At 49.1% G+C, this 18,342-nt stretch overlaps 1 protein-coding gene across 1 annotated transcript in view; it reads left to right on the top strand.

The window, feature by feature from the left end:
- The first annotated feature begins 1,337 nt into the window (after nt 1–1,337).
- LOC144610169 (AP-3 complex subunit mu-2) overlaps nt 1,338–18,342 on the top strand; it is a 36,115-nt gene continuing 19,110 nt past the window's right edge. Inside the window, exons 1-3 of the mRNA XM_078428719.1 lie at nt 1,338–1,651; nt 11,998–12,169; nt 14,485–14,622. Coding sequence (XP_078284845.1) covers nt 1,379–1,651; nt 11,998–12,169; nt 14,485–14,622 — 583 coding nt within the window. The 5' untranslated portion in view covers nt 1,338–1,378. The remainder of the gene's footprint in view (nt 1,652–11,997; nt 12,170–14,484; nt 14,623–18,342) is intronic.

Here is an 18,342-nt window from a genome sequence, read left to right on the forward strand (position 1 = left end):
CCAGGGAGTGTTGTGTTTACACACTTGGCTAATACATGAATTACAAATTAAATTGTCAATCACAATTGCAATGGGATCTGGAGCCAGGGGGGGGGGGGGGCGGATGAGTGGCGTGGGAATCCACCAATAGACGCTGTGTGTGGGTTGACCGGCAGGTTAGTACACCAATAGGAGTCTGGTTCCGGTGGGCGGGGCGAGGCGGGACTAAGGTAATCGCCGCCAATGGGAGTTGAAGGCGGGGGTGACCGGCACCACGGGCAGCCAATGGGAGACTGGTGTTGGGGAGGGGGCGGGACCGGTGGCGTCAGCGCGCCCAATAGGAGGCGCGCCGGGGGGGCGGGACAGAGGCCTGGACGCGCAGGGCTGCTGCTGGGAGGCGGCCGGTGGGAGAGTGAGGGAGTGTGGGAGAGAGAGAGAGAGAGAGAGAGAGAGAGAGAGAGTGTGAGAGAGAGAGTGTGTGAGAGGGAGAGAGAGAGAGAGAGAGAGTGTGGGAGAGAGAGAGAGTGGGAGAGAGAGAAAGGGAGAGAGAGAGGGAGAGAGAGAGAGGGAGAGAGAGAGAGGGAGAGAGAGGGAGAGAGAGAGAGAAGGAGAGAGAGAGAGGGAGAGGGAGAGGGAGAGGGAGAGAGAGAGAGAGAGAGAGAGAGAGAGAGAGAGGGAGAGAGAGAAAGGGAGAGAGAGAGAGAGAGAGAGAGAGTGTGAGAGAGAGAGGGTGAGAGAGGGAGAGAGAGAGGGAGAGGGAGGGAGAGAGAGAGAGAGAGAGGGAGAGAGAGAGAGGGAGAGAGTGTGAGAGAGAGAGTGGGAGAGAGAGAAAGGGAGAGAGTGTGAGAGAGAGAGTGGGAGAGAGAGAAAGGGAGAGAGAGAGGGAGAGAGAGAGAGGGAGAGAGTGTGAGAGAGAGAGGGAGAGAGAGAGGGAGAGGGAGGGAGAGAGTGTGTGTGAAGGGGAAGAGTGTGAGGGAGAGAGAGAGAGAGGGGGGGAGAGGAGGGAGAGAGGGAGGAGGGAGAGTGAGAAGGGTGAGAGAGTGTAAGAGAGAGAGAGAGAGGAGAGTGAAGGGAGAGAGAGTGTGAGAGAGGGAAAGAGAGAGAGGGAGAGAGTGTGAAGGGGAGAGTGAGAGTGTGAGAGAGAGAGATTGGGGAGAGAGAGTGTGAGAGTGAAGGGGAGAGAGTGTGAGGGGAGAGAGTGAGAGGGGGAGAGAGAGGGGAGAGAGAGGGGAGAGAGTGTGAGAGTGTGTGAGAGGGAGTGTGAAGGGGAGAGGGAGAGTGTGAGATAGAGAGGAGAGTGAGGGGAGAGAGTTGGAGTGTGTGAGGGGAGATTTGAGGAGAGAGTGTGAGGGGGGGACTGAGGAGAGAGGGAGTGAGGGGGAGGGACTGAGGCGCCACCATGATCCACAGCCTGTTCCTGATCAACGCGGCGGGCGACATCTTCCTGGAGAAGCACTGGAAGAGCGCAGTGAGCCGCTCGGTCTGCGACTACTTCTTCGAGGCGCAGGAGCGGGCGAGCGAGGCGGAGAACGTGGCGCCGGTCATCCCCACCCCGCACCACTTCCTCATCAGCGTCTACCGGCACCGCATCTTCTTCGTGGCCGTCATTCAGAGCGAGGTGCCGCCGCTCTTCGTCATCGAGTTCCTGCACCGGGTGGTGGACACGCTGCAGGTCAGTGGCTGCAGCCGCCCCGGAGCTTGGTGCCCCCCCCACCCTTGGGTGCCTCACCACCCTTGGGTGCCTCCTGTCAAATCCTTGCAAAGATTGGATGTCTGATCCAGGCGAGGATCTGACGCCTCTCACCCTTGGGTGGCTCCCACCCTTGGGTGGCTCCCACCCTTGGGTGCCTCCTGTCAAATCCTCGCAAAGATTGGATGTCTGATCCAGGCGAGGATCTGACGCCTCCCACCCTTGGGTGGCTCCCACCCTTGGGTGCCTCCTGTCAAATCCTCGCAAAGATTGGATGTCTGATGTCTGAAGAAAGGTGGATGTGCCTCCCATCCTGAGGATTCGTCCCCCTACGTGGGCCCAGCCCCGCCCCGTCCCACCCCGAGGAGCGTGCCCCACATTGGAGGATCAACCTACAGTGGTTTCCACACTGAGCGATCTGCCCCCACGGTGGACCTCAGCCTGAGCGATCTGCCCCACATTGGATCTCACCCAGGGATCGACTTACAGTAGGTCCCACTGTGAGGAGCTTGAGGGATCTGTCCCTCAGCAGATCCCATCCTAGGCGATCCATGGTGGGACCCGTCCTGGGATCGACCCACAAGGAATCCCACCCTGAGGGATCTGCCCCACAGTGGGTCCCCTTTGGGGATCGACCTCCAGTGGGTCTCATCCTAAGGGATCTGCTCCCCAGTGCGACATGCCCTGGGTTCAACCCACAGTGGGCCACGCCAAGAGCGATCTGCCCCACAGTGGGTACCAGAGTGAGGGATCTTTACTAAGACAGCCTGCTGGAGTAACTCAGCAGGTTGGACAGCAATTCTGGAGAACATGGATGGGTGACGTTTTGGGTCGGGACCCTTCTTCAGACTAATTTGAAACATCACCTGTCCAGGTTCTCCAGAGATGCTGCCTGACCCGCTAGGTTACTCCAGCGCTTTGTGACTTTTTTTGTAAACCAACGTCTGTAGTTCCTCGTTTCCCTATTCTCTGGTCATTAATTAGTGCGCCTACATTCACCCATCTGTGCTGCAGATGAATTGAAACCTCCCAGTGAATACTGCCAGACTATTCTCTTCCTCTTTTTGAGAGATCAGAAATGAAATTCCACTTTTTTTAATTTTGGATGCTTTGAGCAGGCAGGATCTGGATGATGCAACTGCAGTTCCTGCTGAGTTTGTAGCGGTGCTGTGAATTTTCTGCTCTTGCCCCATCTCTGGCATGGTGCTCTGCTTCAGACAGGGTCAAGGCTGATGCTTCGTTACCATGCTGACCGAATACTGTGCAGTCATTCAGACCAAACTTCGCACTGATCCTTGACCATCCACTTGAAGAACGTGGGTGAACGCATGGCAGGCGGCCATTCCAGACTGAAGACGGGCCCCGACCCGAAAGGTTGCATGTCCATTCCCTCCCCAGATACTCTAAGAAAATAACTGCAGATGCTGGTACAAATCGAAGGTATTTATTCACAAAATGCTGGAGTAACTCAGCAGGTCAGGCAGCATCTCAGGAGAGAAGGAATGGGTGACGTTTCGAGTCGAGACCCTTCTTCAGACTTCTATTGCAAGCACGTCCTTTCGTAAGCAGGTAGACCAGATCGTGCCGCCCTAACTCTCTTGAAAGCATCCAGGGAATTGGCCTCCACTGCCTTCTGAGGCAGAGAGTTCCACAGCTTCGCAACTCTCTGACTGAAAAAGTTTTTCCTCATCCTCCGTTCTAAATGGCCCACCCCTTATTCTTAAACTGTGTGGCCCCTGGTTCTGGACTCCCCCAACATTGGGAACATGTTTCCTGCCTCTAGAGTGTCCAGTCCCTTAGTCCAATAAACTACACAACGTTGTGCCAGAGTGTGCAAATTATCCTCTTTGGTAACAACGCCCAGCTCTGGAGAAGGGTCTCGACTCAGTCTGAAGAAGGGTGCTCGGACCGAAACGTCACCCATTCCTTCTCTCCTGAGATGCTGCCTGCCCTCCCCAGATACTGTTCGATCCGTCCCAGCTCTCCTTGCTTTGCTCAATATTCCATCATCTGCAGTCTCTTGTGTCTCCGCCATTCCATGTGTTATTTGCCTCTCTTTCCTTGCCACACAGAAGTAGCCGCTACTTCTGTACCAGCTTACAGAGCCCTCCCATTCCTCCACTATTTCTCCCTGCCAACTATTCTCCCCACATCCCCACCACCCATTCTGGAATTAGTTTTACAGCAGCGGATTTCCTCCCACATCCCAAAGACGAGCGGGTTTGTAGGTTAAGAAAATAACTACAGATGCTGGTACAAATCGATTTATTCACAAAATGCTGGAGTAACTCAGCAGGTCAGGCAGCATCTCGGGAGAGAAGGAATGGGCGACGTTTCGGGTCGAGACCCTTCTTCAGACTCAAGTTTGTAGGTTTGTAGGTTAATTGATCCGTTTAAATTACCGCCAGTGTGTGAGAAATGGTTGAGAAAGAGGGATCGTGTAGAGCACGGGTGATCCAGTGTGGGCTTGGTGATACAATGGGCCTGGTTCCATCCTGTGTCTCTAAACTAAACAAAAATGCTGGAGTAACTCAGTGGGTCAGGCAGCATCTGTGGAGAGAATGGATAGGCGACGTTTCGGGTCGGGACCCAAATGTGGAGTACGCTTTCTTTCCTCAAGGATTGTGGCTAACAGTAATTGCCAAGGCACTCAATTCAATGGCAAGCCATTTCAAAAGGGCTGGTAATCATCATTGATGTAGATTGAGATTCAATAGACCAGACCAGATAAGGGAGCAGATTTTGTCAGAGTAAACCAGATGGGTTTTTACGACCTTGCGATTTTTATGATCACCATTACTAGCACTAGCTTTTAATAGATTTTATATAATTAGATGTGTATGTCCCTGCTACTCTGGTGTGATATTGTCTCTTTGGAGCCATCATCTAGTAAATAACCATTTTTATTCTTATCCCTGTAATGAACCTGCCATTTAGTAATGAACAAAGGATGGATGCAAAGTGCTGGAGTAACTCAGTGCATCAGGCAGCATCTCTGGAGAAAAAAGGATGGGTGATGTTTCGAGTCAGGAGCCTCCTGTCACATATCCTTTTTCTCCAGACATGCTGCCTGATAGAAACATAGAAAATAGGTGCAGGAGTAGGCCATTCGGCCCTTCGAGCCTGCACCGCCATTCAATATGATCATGGCTGATCATCCAACTCAGTATCCTGTACCTGCCTTCTCTCCATACCCCCTGATCCCTTTAGCCACAAGGGCCACATCTAACTCCCTCTTAAATATAGCCAATGAACTGGCCTCAACTACCTTGTGTGGCAGAGAATTCCACAGATTCACCACTCTGTGTGTGAAAAAAAACGTTCTCATCTCGGTCCTAAAAGACTCCCCCCTTATCCTTAAACTGTGACCCCTTGTTCTGGACTTCCCCATCATCGGGAACAATCTTCCTGCATCTAGCCTGTCCAACCCCTTAAGAATTTTGTAAGTTTTTATAAGATCCCCCCTCAATCTTCTAAATTCCAGCGAGTACAAGCCGAGTCTATCCAGTCTTTCTTCATATGAAAGTCCTGCCATCCCAGGAATCAATCTGGTGAACCTTCTCTATGGCAAGAATGTCTTTCCTCAGATTAGGAGACCAAAACTGTACGCAATACTCCAGGTGTGGTCTCACCAATGCCCTGTACAACTGCAGCAGAACCTCCCTGCTCCTATACTCAAATCCCCTCGCTATGAATGCCAATATACCAAGAGATGATATGCTCACTGTAGTGCAGTGTGCAATAAAGGATCAGAAATCCATCATTTAGCTTTGAATTTTCTGCAACATCCATCAAAATGTAACAACTCAAAAAATTTCAAGTCAAAGTGTAATTTTTAAAAACTGCAGATGCTGGTTTACACCAAAGATAGAGTCAAAGTGCCGGAGTAACTCAGCGGGTCAGGCAGCATCTCTGGCGAACATTGACAGGTGACGTTTCGGTTTGGGAATTTTGTAAGTTTCTATAAGATCCCCCCTCAATCTTCTAAATTCCAGCGAGTACAAGCCGAGTCTATCCAGTCTTTCTTCATATGAAAGTCCTGCCATCCCAGGAATCAATCTGGTGAACCTTCTCTGTACTCCCTCTATGGCAAGAATGTCTTTCCTCAGATTAGGAGACCAAAACTGTACGCAATACTCCAGGTGTGGTCTCACCAATGCCCTGTACAACTGCAGCAGAACCTCCCTGCTCCTAAACTCAAATCCCCTCGCTATGAATGCCAACATACCATTCGCTTTCTTCACTGCCTGCTGCACCTGCATGCCTACTTTCAATGACTGGTGTACCACGACACCCAGGTCTCGTTGCATCTCCCCTTTTCCTAATCGGCCACCATTCAGATAATAGTCTGCTTTCCTGTTCTTGCCACCAAAGTGGATAACCTCACATTGATCTGCTGCTTTACTCCCGCACTTTGTGTCTGTCTTTGGTTTCAACCAGCATCTATGGTTCTTTGTTTCTATATTTAATAATGGATAGTTCTGGACTTATTTGAATGTAATAAGTCAATAACTCTGTTTCCTGCTGCTTATCAGATGTGTCCATTGCTCATTTCAACCTTGCAATCATTGACTTCATTCTTTGATGAAAATGGTTGTCATGTTCTCCAGCACATTATGTTGCTCGTCAAGTTTTAAAATTTTGACAGAAAATTAAACCCACCGACATTGTATTTTTGTTGTTCAGTGGCACTCCTTTCTGTCTGCTTTGTAATTTCTACTTCTGACGGTATAATTAAACATTAAAATGGTTTCTCTTTCCAGTTGTGGACATGCCTATTTCCAGCATTTTCTGTTCTTCTTTGCTTTCTGTGAAGGGCCAGTGTAAAACTGTGATAATGTAGAAACCACAGTCACTCCCTGAATAAGACCCATGTTTAAATGCTATATTATAAAAATGGGCATCGGTCAATTTGTGTTTCCCCCACATCTGTATCTTTCGGCTGGAGTAGATGCACTAACTGAAGAATATGTGTTTAACCTGGATACAGTAAAGCTGATTTCTGCCCCAGATTGGGTGGGATGGGTGCAGAGGTTGGCATGGACATTGGTTTAGGTTTACATTTATGTTTATTATTGTCATGTGTCTGAGGTACAGTCAAAAGCTTTGTTTTGTATGCTGTCCAACCAAACCCGATAATACAAGAAAATAACTGCAGATGCTGGTACAAATCGACGGTATTTATTCATAAAATGTTGGAGTAACTCAGCAGGTCAGGCAGCATCTCGGGAGAGAAGGAATGGGCGACGTTTCGGGTCGAGACCTTTCTTCAGACCACAAAATGCTGGAGAAAATGTCTAAAGAAGGGTCTCGACCCGAAACGTCGCCCATTCCTTCTCTCCCGAGATGCTGCCTGACCTGCTGAGTTACTCCAGCATTTTGTGAATAAAAACCCGATAATACTATACATATATGCATGCAATCAAGCCAAACTCAAGTACATTAGGTAGAGCAAAGGGCGGCACGGTGGTGCAGCAGTAGAGTTGCTGCCTTGCAGCGCCAGAGACCCAGGTTCGATCCTGACTACCGGTGCTGCCTGTACGGAGTTTGTACGTTCACCCTGTGACCGCGTGGGTTTTTTCCGGGTGTGCAGGTTTATAGGTTAATCGAGTTCTGTAAATTATAGAATTGTCCCTAGTGTGTAGGAAGTTAGTATACGGGGTGATCGCTGGTCGGCATGGATTCAGTGGGCCAAAGGGCTTGTTTCCAGGGTGTATCTCCAAAGTCTAAAGTCAAGGGGAAAGATACAGAGTGCATGATATAGTTCTCAGCATTGTATCGCACCAGTTCCAGAGATGGAAAGGGGCCGTTTCTGTGCTGTTCAACTATTGTCTCTATTGCTGAAGCATCAGCATCTCTGATTTTTGGTGATCATTCATACCTGCATCAGTCCCATTTTTTTTCCGTTTCCGACTCTCCAAATTAGATTGTGGCATGAGTCCTTAAAATAACTTAATTGCAAGCAGTAGGAACAAGAAAACTGCAGATTCTGGTTCATACCCAAGATAGACACTTAGTGCTGGAGTAACTCAGCAGGTCAGGCAGCATCTCCGGAGAGAAAGGATGGTTGACTTTTGGGGTCGGGACCCTTCTGAAGAGATGCTGCCTGACTCACTAAATGACTCCAGCACTTTATGTCTATCTTAATTGTAAACTTACCTGAAGTCTTCAATTGACCTGTCTGAAGATATCACATGTTTGGAACATCAGATTATGGGCGTTGGTTGAAAGTGCTGGGAATCCTTCAGGGCCCAAGTATATTTGAATGTGGCTGTAACCAACTGCCGAGAGCGATTGCCAGGGAATGCTCTTTATACAGTTAACAGCAAGAGAGAAGTTGTTTTTCAGGGTGGCATGGTGGTGCAGCAGTAGAGTTACTGCCTTCCAGTGCCAGAGACCCAGGTTCGATCTTGACTACGGGCGCTGTCTGTACGGAGTTTGTACGTTCTCTCCGTGACCGCCTGGGTTTCATCCGGAATCTCCGCTTCGAAAGACATACAGGTTTGTAGGCAAATTGGCTTGGTAAAATTGTAAATTGTCCCTGGTGTGTGGGATAGTGTTTGTATGCGGGGATCGCTGGTTGGTGTGGCTCGGCGGGCCGAAGGGCCTGTTTCTGCGATGTATCTCTAAACTATGGTAAAGGAGAGGAAATCGGTCCTGGGGAAATTATGGCCACTGCAGAATTAGGAATGGTAGATAGTGTGCTCTTGTGTACTAAATGACAGTGGCTTTTGGTTCAGGGGACTGCAAATAGGAGTCGTGAGATCATTAATTAGTGTGAAGCATTTAATATGGTTTGTGATTTGGACGCAATGCAGACATTGACTTGCTTCATCACAGCCGACATAAGAACCCTTTATTGGCCTTCCCTGCTGATTTGGCATGTGCCAATATTTTTAGAATCTCAACCTGTCATGTGGTGTATGGGTGAAAGGCTTGTTTCAATGACTTTAGACTTTAGACATACAGCGTGGAAACAGGCCCTTGGGCCCACCGAATCCATGCCGACCAGCGACCACCCATAAACTAGCACTACCCTACACACTTGGGACCATTTACAAGTTGCAGGAGCCAATTAAACTACAAAGCCGTACACCTTTGGTGTGTGTGGGAGGAGACCGGAGCACCCGGAGGAAACCCACACAGTCATGGGGCGAACGTACGAACTCCGTACAGAGTGCTACTGTGCCACCAGTCAGATAACTGCTCCAGTAAGCGTGTGACACCTGACCCACAGTAACATGTCTGTCTCTCCACCATCCGCTGCCTTGATTCAGCAAAGCACTTAGTTCAAGAGTAAATTTGAGAGGGGCAATTAAACGCTAGATAAACCTCCCGTGCTGCTCGGGTGGAGTTTGCACGTGGGTCTCCTCCGGGTGCTCCTCGTTCTCCCCACATCCCAAAAAAGTGCTGATTTGTAGACTAATTGAAGAAGGGTCTGAAGAAGGGTCTCGACCCGAAACGTCACCCATTCCTTCTCTCCTGAGATGCTGCCTGACCTGCTGAGTTACTCCAGCATTTTGTGAATAAATACCTTCGATTTGTACCAGCATCTGCAGTTATTTTCTTATTCTATATGTAGACTAACTGTCCTCTGTTTAAAATAAAAATGCCTGTAATACGTAGGGAGTGGATGCGAAAGTGGGATAACACTAGTGTGAGTGGGTGATCAAGGGTCAGCATGGACTGGCTGCGCTGAAGGGCCTCTTTCTTTACTGTATCTCTATACTCAACTAAATCCAGTTAGTAAATTTTTAAGAAGGATGGATTCTTGCATTACATTAGCTTGGAGAGGGCTGGTAAAAGACAACTTGATCCGTGCTATTTAAATATTAATATCAAGAGCCGATTGTGTTTCTACTGTGTGGTGACAGAATCCTGAGAGTTCAAGGTGAAGACTACAGCAATTGCTGTTCCCTGAGAAACCAGAGCAATGAATTTCCTGTTGCATCAACCTTTGCTCAACGCCAATTGATTTAATCTGAAAACTCAAATTTATTATATGAAGCAATCCTATGTAAATGGCGACACGAGGAACTGAAGACGATGACTTTCAAAAAGAGACAAAGTGCTGGAGTAAGCCAGCGGGTCAGGCAGCATGTTTGGAGAACATGGATAGGTGATGTTTCGGATCAGGACCCTTCCTCAGACTGATTGTGGTGGGGGTGGGAAAGAAAAGCCCAAGACAGAAAGGTTAGCATGGAAATGAGTAGAGCAGTTAAAATAGGAAAATAACTGCAGATGCTGGTTCAAATTGAAGGCATCACAAAATGCTGCAGTAACTCAGCGGGTCAGGCAGCATTTCAGGAGAGAAGGAATGGGTGACATTTCGGGTCTGAAGAAGGGTCTCGACCCAAAACGTCACCCATTCCTTCTCTCCTGAGATGCTGCCTGACCCGCTGAGTTACTCCAGCATTTTTGTGATACCTTAAAGCAGTTAAAATGGTTAGCAACCGGGAGACCTAATAAGCCTCGGTGGACCAAGCACAAGGGCGGCAAAACTGTTGCCAAAACTATGCTTGGTCTCACCGATGTAAAGCCGAGACCAGGCGAAGATTCAGTGACCGTTTCGCCGAACACTCCCGGTTGCTAACCATAGTAACACCACTTCCCATTTCTGTACTGTCCTTTCCGTCCTGTGCCTCTTCCATTGCCAGTGTGATGTCACACGTAAACTGGAGGAATAGCTCCTCATATTCCACTTGAGTAGCTTACAACTCTCATACCATTGTATGAATATTGAGGATACAAGGGTGTGGCAGCATCTCTGGAGAATATGGATAGGCAACGTTTCAGGTCGGGACCCTTCTGCAGACTGATTGTCTTGAAGCAGAAAAGGCTGGAAAAGAGGTGGGGGCAGGACAAGGCCTGCCCAGTGATAGTTGGACACAGGTGAGGGGAGAGTGGGGATGGGTTTGATTGGCGAATGGGTGGACAAAGGCCAGAGGGGAATAGGAGACAAAAGGGTGTTGCTCAGTAGAGAAGTGGGTTGAAAGAGCAGTGAAATATAGTGAAAGCCCGAGGAGGAATGAAGGTGGAAGGCGACAGGATGGTGGGGAGGAGAAGAGGGGTGGGAGAATGGGTGCACAACCATTGGGTCAGGAAGGAGAATGGGGTCAGGAAGGAGGAGGACGGGGAAAAAGAAGAAACTAATGGGGTTTTAAGGTCAGTTTATTGTCACATGTACCATTTAGGTACAGTGAAATTTGAGTTATCATGCAGCCATGCTAAGTGAAAAGCAACAAGACACACACGCAACCACGTAAAAGTTAACATAAACATCCGCCACACTGGATTCCACGTTCCTCATTGTGATGGAAGGCAATAAAGTTCAAGCTTCTTCCTCTTGTCCTCCTGCGGTCGGGGCAGTCAAACCATCCGCGATCAAAGTCCCCGCAGCCGACGATCGAATCCCCCGTCGGGGTGATCGAAACGCCCGCGTCGGGGCAGTTGAAACTATCCGCGGCATAGAGTATAAGAAGATAACTGCAGATGCTGGTACAAATCGAAGGTGTTTATTCACAAAATGCTGGAGTAACTCAGCAGGTCAGGCAGCATCTCAGGAGAGAAGGAATGGGTGACGTTTCGGGTCGAGACCCTTGAAGGGTCTCGACCCGAAACGTCACCCATTCCTTCTCTCCCGAGATGCTGCCTGACCTGCTGAGTTACTCCAGCATTTTGTGAATAAATATCCGCGGCATGGAGCTCGTTAAAGTCCACAGGCCCCGCGGTTGGAGCGTTGATCACCGGCAAAGTGATCGCGAGCTCCGCAATGTTAAAGTCCCACAGACTCCCGCGGCTTGGAGCGCTGGGTCGGTCTCCGGGAAAGGCTGCAAACTCCACGATGTTAGGCCGCAGTGCGGACGGAGATATGATACGGGGGGGAAAAACGCATCTCTGTCGAGGTTAGTGGTTGAAAAAAAGGTTTCCACCCTTCTACATAAAACAAACCAAGGAACACTAAAACATATTTTTTAACACATACTAAAAATAACAAAAAAGAAGAGAGGACAGACAGACTGTTGGCGAGGCAGCTACTGCTGGTAGCGCCCCCCGGTGTGGGGTGGGATGTTAGCTAACTTTGGGGAATCGAATGTTCATCCCATTGGGTTGTATGCTACCCAAGCAGAATATGAGGTCCTCCATTCGGAGTTTGGCCTCACCCTGGTAATGGGCGAGATCCAGAACAGAACGGTCAGTGTGAGAATGGTAGGGGAAATTAAAATGGTAAATTGCCATGGTTTAACATAAGAGTCTGGCAGTTTTATTTCATTTTTATTTGTTTAGCACATATTGCGTGAGTTATACTTCTTGATCTTTCTTCACAGGACTATTTTGGGAGCTGCTCGGAAGTGGCTATCAAAGACAATGTCGTGGTTGTGTATGAGGTGCTGGAGGAGATGCTGGACAATGGCTTCCCCCTGGCGACCGAGTCCAACATCCTCAAGGAGCTGATCAGACCCCCCACCATCCTTCGCACTGTTGTAAACACCATCACTGGTACGTATGTACGGTGGCTGCCGATGTAACCCTGGCGATACACCTCCTTCATCATTGTGAGACTGGGCCAGGCAGCCGACCAGTCTCTGCAACTTGACAGCATGCTGAGAGAACAGTCAGTCTCAGCATAAGAAAATAACTGCAGATGCTGGTACAAATCGAAGGTATTTATTCACAAAATGCTGGAGTAACTCAGCAGGTCAGGCAGCATCTCAGGAGAGAAGGAATGGGTGACGTTTTGGGTCGAGACCCTTCTTCAGACTGAAGGATCTCGACCCAAAACGTCACCCATTCCTTCTCTCCTGAGATGCTGCCTGACCTGCTGAGTTACTCCAGCATTTTGTGAATAAATAGTCAGTCTTAGCAAATTAGCTCCCTTTACTTTAGACTTTAGAGATACGGCTGAGAAACAGGCCCTTCGGCCCATTGAGTCCACGCTGGCCAGCGATCACCACTATCCTACACACTAGGGACAATTTACAATTTGCAGAAGCCAATTAACGTACAAAGCTGTACATCTTTGGAGTGTGCGAGGAAACCAGAGCACCCGGAGAAAACCCACACGGTTACAGGGGAGACGTATAAACCTCAGACAGACAGCACCCGCAGTCAGGATCGAACCCGGGTCTCTGGCGCCGTAACTCTACCGTTGTGCCACCCAAATAATTAATTATTTCTCCAAAGCTGTTTGTCATTCTAAAAGTGAACTATGCCTTGTTTGAGTATCAGTTTGTTTCCGCCCTCCTCCGTGATTGTGTTTTGATGCATAAATTCATAGTGGCCCCCATGCTGGGATGTGTCACTGCCTGGATGTGACAGGTTGCTGTATCGCCTGTGGAATGTATTTCTGCAATACTGCCTCTGTCGCAGGGAAAGCCGGCACTCCTCTAAAATGCAGTAAAACCAGTTGACCTGCGCAGTCGCGCTTGGATTGTAGCCAACACCTCATTTGACGGCCTGCAAAGTAAACTGAACCCACATGCCCCAGAGCAGGTCAAAAGCCAGATCTTTATCAGTGAGGCAGTGTTGATTCTGGTTCACGATACTCTAGTGGTATAAAGACATTGCAATGGGCAGCCCAGGTTGCAGTTGTGCGGTCTTGCTGTAAGTTAAAGTCGCATTTAAACCCACGGCGACCATGCTGTGACGTCCTCCCTGCTGCTCTTTTGGCCAGTGAAGCAGAAGTGCCTTCACAAGATGGCGCCCAAGCCAGGCGACCCTCTGCATGCTGGACCCAGCAGTGGATGTGCAATCACTCATTACAATTGCTCCACACTTTTAAAACCTCTACTGTATTTCCTTTCTCTTGTCCATGTACACTGTGGCCAGCTTGATTGTAGTCTTTCCGCTGACTGGATGGCATGCAACAAAAAGCTTTTCAAACTCTCGTTTGTTATCTTGTTTGTGACTGAACTTCAGCCAAAATGGTACACGATAGCGCGCCAATTGTCACTTTAGTGATAATGCGAGTAGTTTCATTGAAATCGGTATTATATTTTTAAAGTTATTCACATTTTAAAGTTTAAAAGGAGGGGAGGGAAGGGGGGGTGGGGGAGAGGGGAGGGGGGGGTTGAGGAGAGAGGGGAGGGGGGGGGGGTGGGGGAGAGGGGAGGGGGGGTGGGGGAGAGGGGAGGGGGGGGTGGGGGAGAGGGGAGGGGGGGGGTGGGGGAGAGGGGAGGGGGGGTTGAGGAGAGAGGACAGGGTGCTGCACCAATGCAGGAGAAGTTTGGGCCCAACGGGTCCACTTGGTCCAGTAATAAACTAAATCTCCCAGTCTAATTATTTTCTGGGGCCGGCACCCTTTTGCCTTGTTCTTGTGAACTTATTCCTACAGCGATAATTACTGCCCTGTGAGGCTGGGTGGTTTGCGTTTGTTTGGGTGATCATTGCCCAAATTGATGACCCAATGATCATTTGAGTGATCATTCGTCAAGGTCAATGCCTCGACCATTGGCACCGAGGTACAGTGAACAGCTTTGTTCTGCATGCTATCCAGTCAGACCAATAATGGAGCAAAGGAAACGAAACAGAGGGGTGACATTCAGGCATGTAATTGGTCTTGACCGGGTAGACGTGGAGGGTTTTTTTTCACCAGTGGGAGAGTCATGAACAAGGAGACGGAGGTACAAAATGAGTAGAAGTTTCTCGTCTCCGAGGGTGATGAATGTCTGGAATCCCCCACATGTAGTCTGCGATAACGAGGTTTATTGTATACTGATTATTAATACTCTTGTGCAGTGGTGTTTTCCTGGGATCCTGAATGAGAAATCCCTTCTGTAACATCCTGCTTTGATCTCTCCCTGTTTTGACTGTAGGCAGCACGAACGTTGGGGACCATCTTCCCACGGGGCAGCTGTCCGTGGTGCCTTGGCGACGCACCGGCGTTAGATACGCCAACAACGAAGCCTACTTTGATGTGGTTGAAGAGATCGATGCCATCATTGACAAATCAGGTACGGGTGAGGGATGTTATCCATGGCGCTGCAAACCCAACAGAGCTTGTGGCTTGAGAAGCGAAACACGTAGGCAGTGGTTGTGGGGAATACGTTTCACAAGTTATAGGGGTAGAATTAGGCCGTTCGGCCCATCAAGTCTACTCCGCCATTCAATCATGGCTGATCTCTGCCTCCTAATCCCATTTTCCTGCCTTCTCCCACATAACCCTTGACACCCGTTCTAATCAAGAATTTGTCTATCTCTGTCTTAAAAATATCCACTGAGGGAATATCCTCTGTGGCAATGAGTTCCACAGATTGACTACCCTCTGACTAAAGAAGCTCCTCCTCACCTCCTTTCTAAAAGAGCGCCCTTTAATTCTGAGGCTATGACCTCTGGTCCTAGACCAGTGGAAACATCCTTTGCACATCCACTCTGTCTATGCCTTTCAGTGTTCTGTAACTTTCAATGAGGTTCCCCCCTCAACCTTCTAAACTCCAGCGAGTAGAGGCCCAGCACTGTCAAGCGCTCATCATACGCTAACCCACTCGTTCCTGGATCATTCTTGTAAACCTCCTCTGGACCATCTCCAGAGCCAGCAGATCCTTCGATATGGGGCCCAAGATTGCCACTTTTATCACCACAAAAGTTTTTTAATTAACTTTTACCACCACGTTACTATAACCAGCGATATATTCGAGCCATTACGACTTGCTTCCTCCAGATGCTGCTGCACCCAGCTTTGTCTAGGCAGCCCATTGGTGCAGCTGCCTCACAGCGCCAGAGACCCGGGTTCGATCCTGACTACCGATGCTGCCTGTACGGAGTTTGTACGTTCTCCCCGTGACAGCTGGTAGAGCCGCTGCCTCACAGTGCCAGAGACCCGGGTTCGATCCTGGCCTCTGGTGCAGTTTGCGTGGAATTTCCCCGTTCTCAATGTGACCATGTGGCTTTCCTTTAGGTGTTCAGTTTAGTTTGATCGTTTGGTTCATTATTGTCACGTGCACTGAGGTACAGTGAAAAGCTTTTTTGTTGCATGCTCCCCAGCCAAGGTTTCCCTCCACATCCCAAAGGCATGTGGGTTAGTAAGCAAATGACTGCTGTAAATTGTGTCAGTGAGTGGTACAGTCTGAGGAGAGTCGATGAGAATGTGGGAGGGAAAGAAATGGCATGACCAGTTCGGTTTATACCGCATGGAAACTGGCCCACTCCGACCATCGATCGCCTGTTCACACTGGTTCTCTAACAGCCCACTTTCGCATCCACTCCTTACACATTTGGGACGATTTACAGAGGGACAATAAACCTACAAACAGGCGGCGTTTGGTATGTGGGAGGATACCGGAGCAACGGATGGAAAGCCCCAGGCAGAACAAGCTAACTCCACACCAGCAGTAGCTGAGGTCAGGCTCAAACCCGTGTCTCTGGTGCTGTGAGGCGGCAGCTCTACCAGCAGCACCACTGTGCCGCCCATCTGTGGAAATGAGCGGTAGATGACAATTCGAAGGTACCGCAAGATGCTGGAGTAACTCAGCGGGTCAGGCAGCATCTCAGGAGAGAAACGTCACCCATTCCTTCTCTCCTCAGATGCTGCCTGACCCGCTGAGTTACTCCAACATTTTGTGATACCTTCGATTTGTACCAGTATCTGCAGGTAGATGATAAATGGTTGGCGTGGGCTAAAGGGCTTGTTCCGTGCTGTGTGTGTCTGTAAATTGACTAGTTTATTCTTTTTCATCCTCTCTGTTTAATTTTCCCAGCTCGGCGTATGGGTAATGTGAGCCTGTAACTCGGTACATGTCGCTGTCATGTGCTGTTCCCCACTTCGATTTTGATTACACCCTTGTGTGTGTGGCTGTGAGCCTGCAGAACTCTGTAATTGGAGCCTGGGGCCATCTGCTGATACGTTCGTTTTGTGCCGACTGTTTTTATCTGCGTTCTCTCACTCTCCATGTTGGGGGTGGGGTTAACCCAATTAGCGTATGGATCTGAATACAAGTGCTGTCCAGATGGCTCACAGGCTGAACCGGAAGATAATTGCTTGGACGATGTCTCGTGTCTTTAGTGTAGACAGTTTACAATTTTACCAAGCCAATTAGCCTGCAAACCTGTACGTCTTTAGAGTGTGGGAGGAAACCGGAGGAAACCCATGCAGGTCATGGGGAGAAAGTACAGACAAGCACCCATAGTTGGGATCGAACCCGGGTCTCTGGCGCCGTAAGGCAGCAACTCTACCGCTGCGCCCACTAATCCTGTTGAAGGATAAAATACTGAGGTTGTTATCACACAGGTAGCAATGCCACAGCTGAACTTGAGCTGCCATGTTGCAGATTTTGAAGGCAATAGACAATAGACAATAGGTGCAGGAGTAGGCCATTCGGCCCTTCGAGCCAGCACCGCCATTCAATGTGATCATGGCTGATCATTCTCAATCAGTACCCCGTTCCTGCTTTCTCCCCATATCCCCTGACTCCGTTATCCTTAAGAGCTCTATCTAGCTCTCTCTTGAATGTATTCAGAGAATTGGCCTCCACTGCCCTCTGAGGCAAAGAATTCCACAGATTCACAACTCTCTGACTAAAAAAGTTTTTCCTCATCTCTGTTCTAAATGGCCTACCCCTTATTCTTAAACTGTGGCCCCTGGTTCTGGACTCCCCCAACATTGGGAACATGTTTCCTGCCTCTAACATGTCCAACCCTTTAATAATCTTATATGTTTCGATAAGATCCCCTCTCATCCTTCTAAATTCCAGTGTATACAAACCTAGTCGCTCCAGTCTTTCAACATATGACAGTCCCGCCAGTCCGGGAATTAACCTAGTGAACCTACGCTGCACGCCCTCCATAGCAAGAATATCCTTCCTCAAATTTGGAGACCAAAACTGCACACAGTACTCCAGGTGCGGTCTCACCAGGGCCCGGTACAACTGTAGAAGGACCTCTTTGCTCCTATACTCAACTCCTCTTGTTACGAAGGCCAACATTCCATTGGCTTTCTTCACTGCCTGCTGTACCTGCATGCTTCCTTTCAGTGACTGATGCACTAAGACACCCAGATCACGTTGTACGTCCCCTTTTCCTAACTTCGTCATAGAGGCACAGCTGGTGGAGCTGCTGCCTCAGCTCCAGAGTCCCGGGTTAGATCCAGACCTCGGGTTCTGTCTGTTGGAGCATGCACGTTCTCCCTGTGACCGCGTGGGTTTCCTCCCGCATCCCAAAGATGTGCAGATTTGCAGGTTAATTGGCTTCTGTTAATTGCCCCCTAGTGTGTAGGGAATGCATGAGAATGTGGGATAACATAGAACTAGTGTGAACGGGCGATTAATGGTCGGCATAGACTTTGTGGGGCGAAGGGCCTGTTTCCACGTTGTATCTTTAAACTAAACCATTCCCATTGCTGAGCCTCCCGTGTGTGTTGGGCGCGTAGATGAGTGGTAGAATCTGAAGGGAACCATAACTCCCAGTGCTATGCACGGGAATATATACAACACACATCCCAGCTATTAGTCTGAAGAAGGGTCTCGACCCGAAACGTCACCCATTCCTTCTCTCCCGAGATGCTGCCTGACCTGCTGAGTTACTCCAGCATTAGTCTTCTCCTTGAGGATTAACAAGAAAATTGCTTCCAGACCTTTACCATTATTCCTAATGTAATAAAAAGGAACTGCATATGCTGGTTTGTACCAAAGGTAAAGTCCGTTAACCAGTTCCACAGTTTGCAATGCTTGTATCTCTCT

This window comes from Rhinoraja longicauda, chromosome 36 (genome assembly GCF_053455715.1).
Source record: "Rhinoraja longicauda isolate Sanriku21f chromosome 36, sRhiLon1.1, whole genome shotgun sequence".
Taxonomy (NCBI): Eukaryota; Metazoa; Chordata; class Chondrichthyes; order Rajiformes; family Arhynchobatidae; genus Rhinoraja; species Rhinoraja longicauda.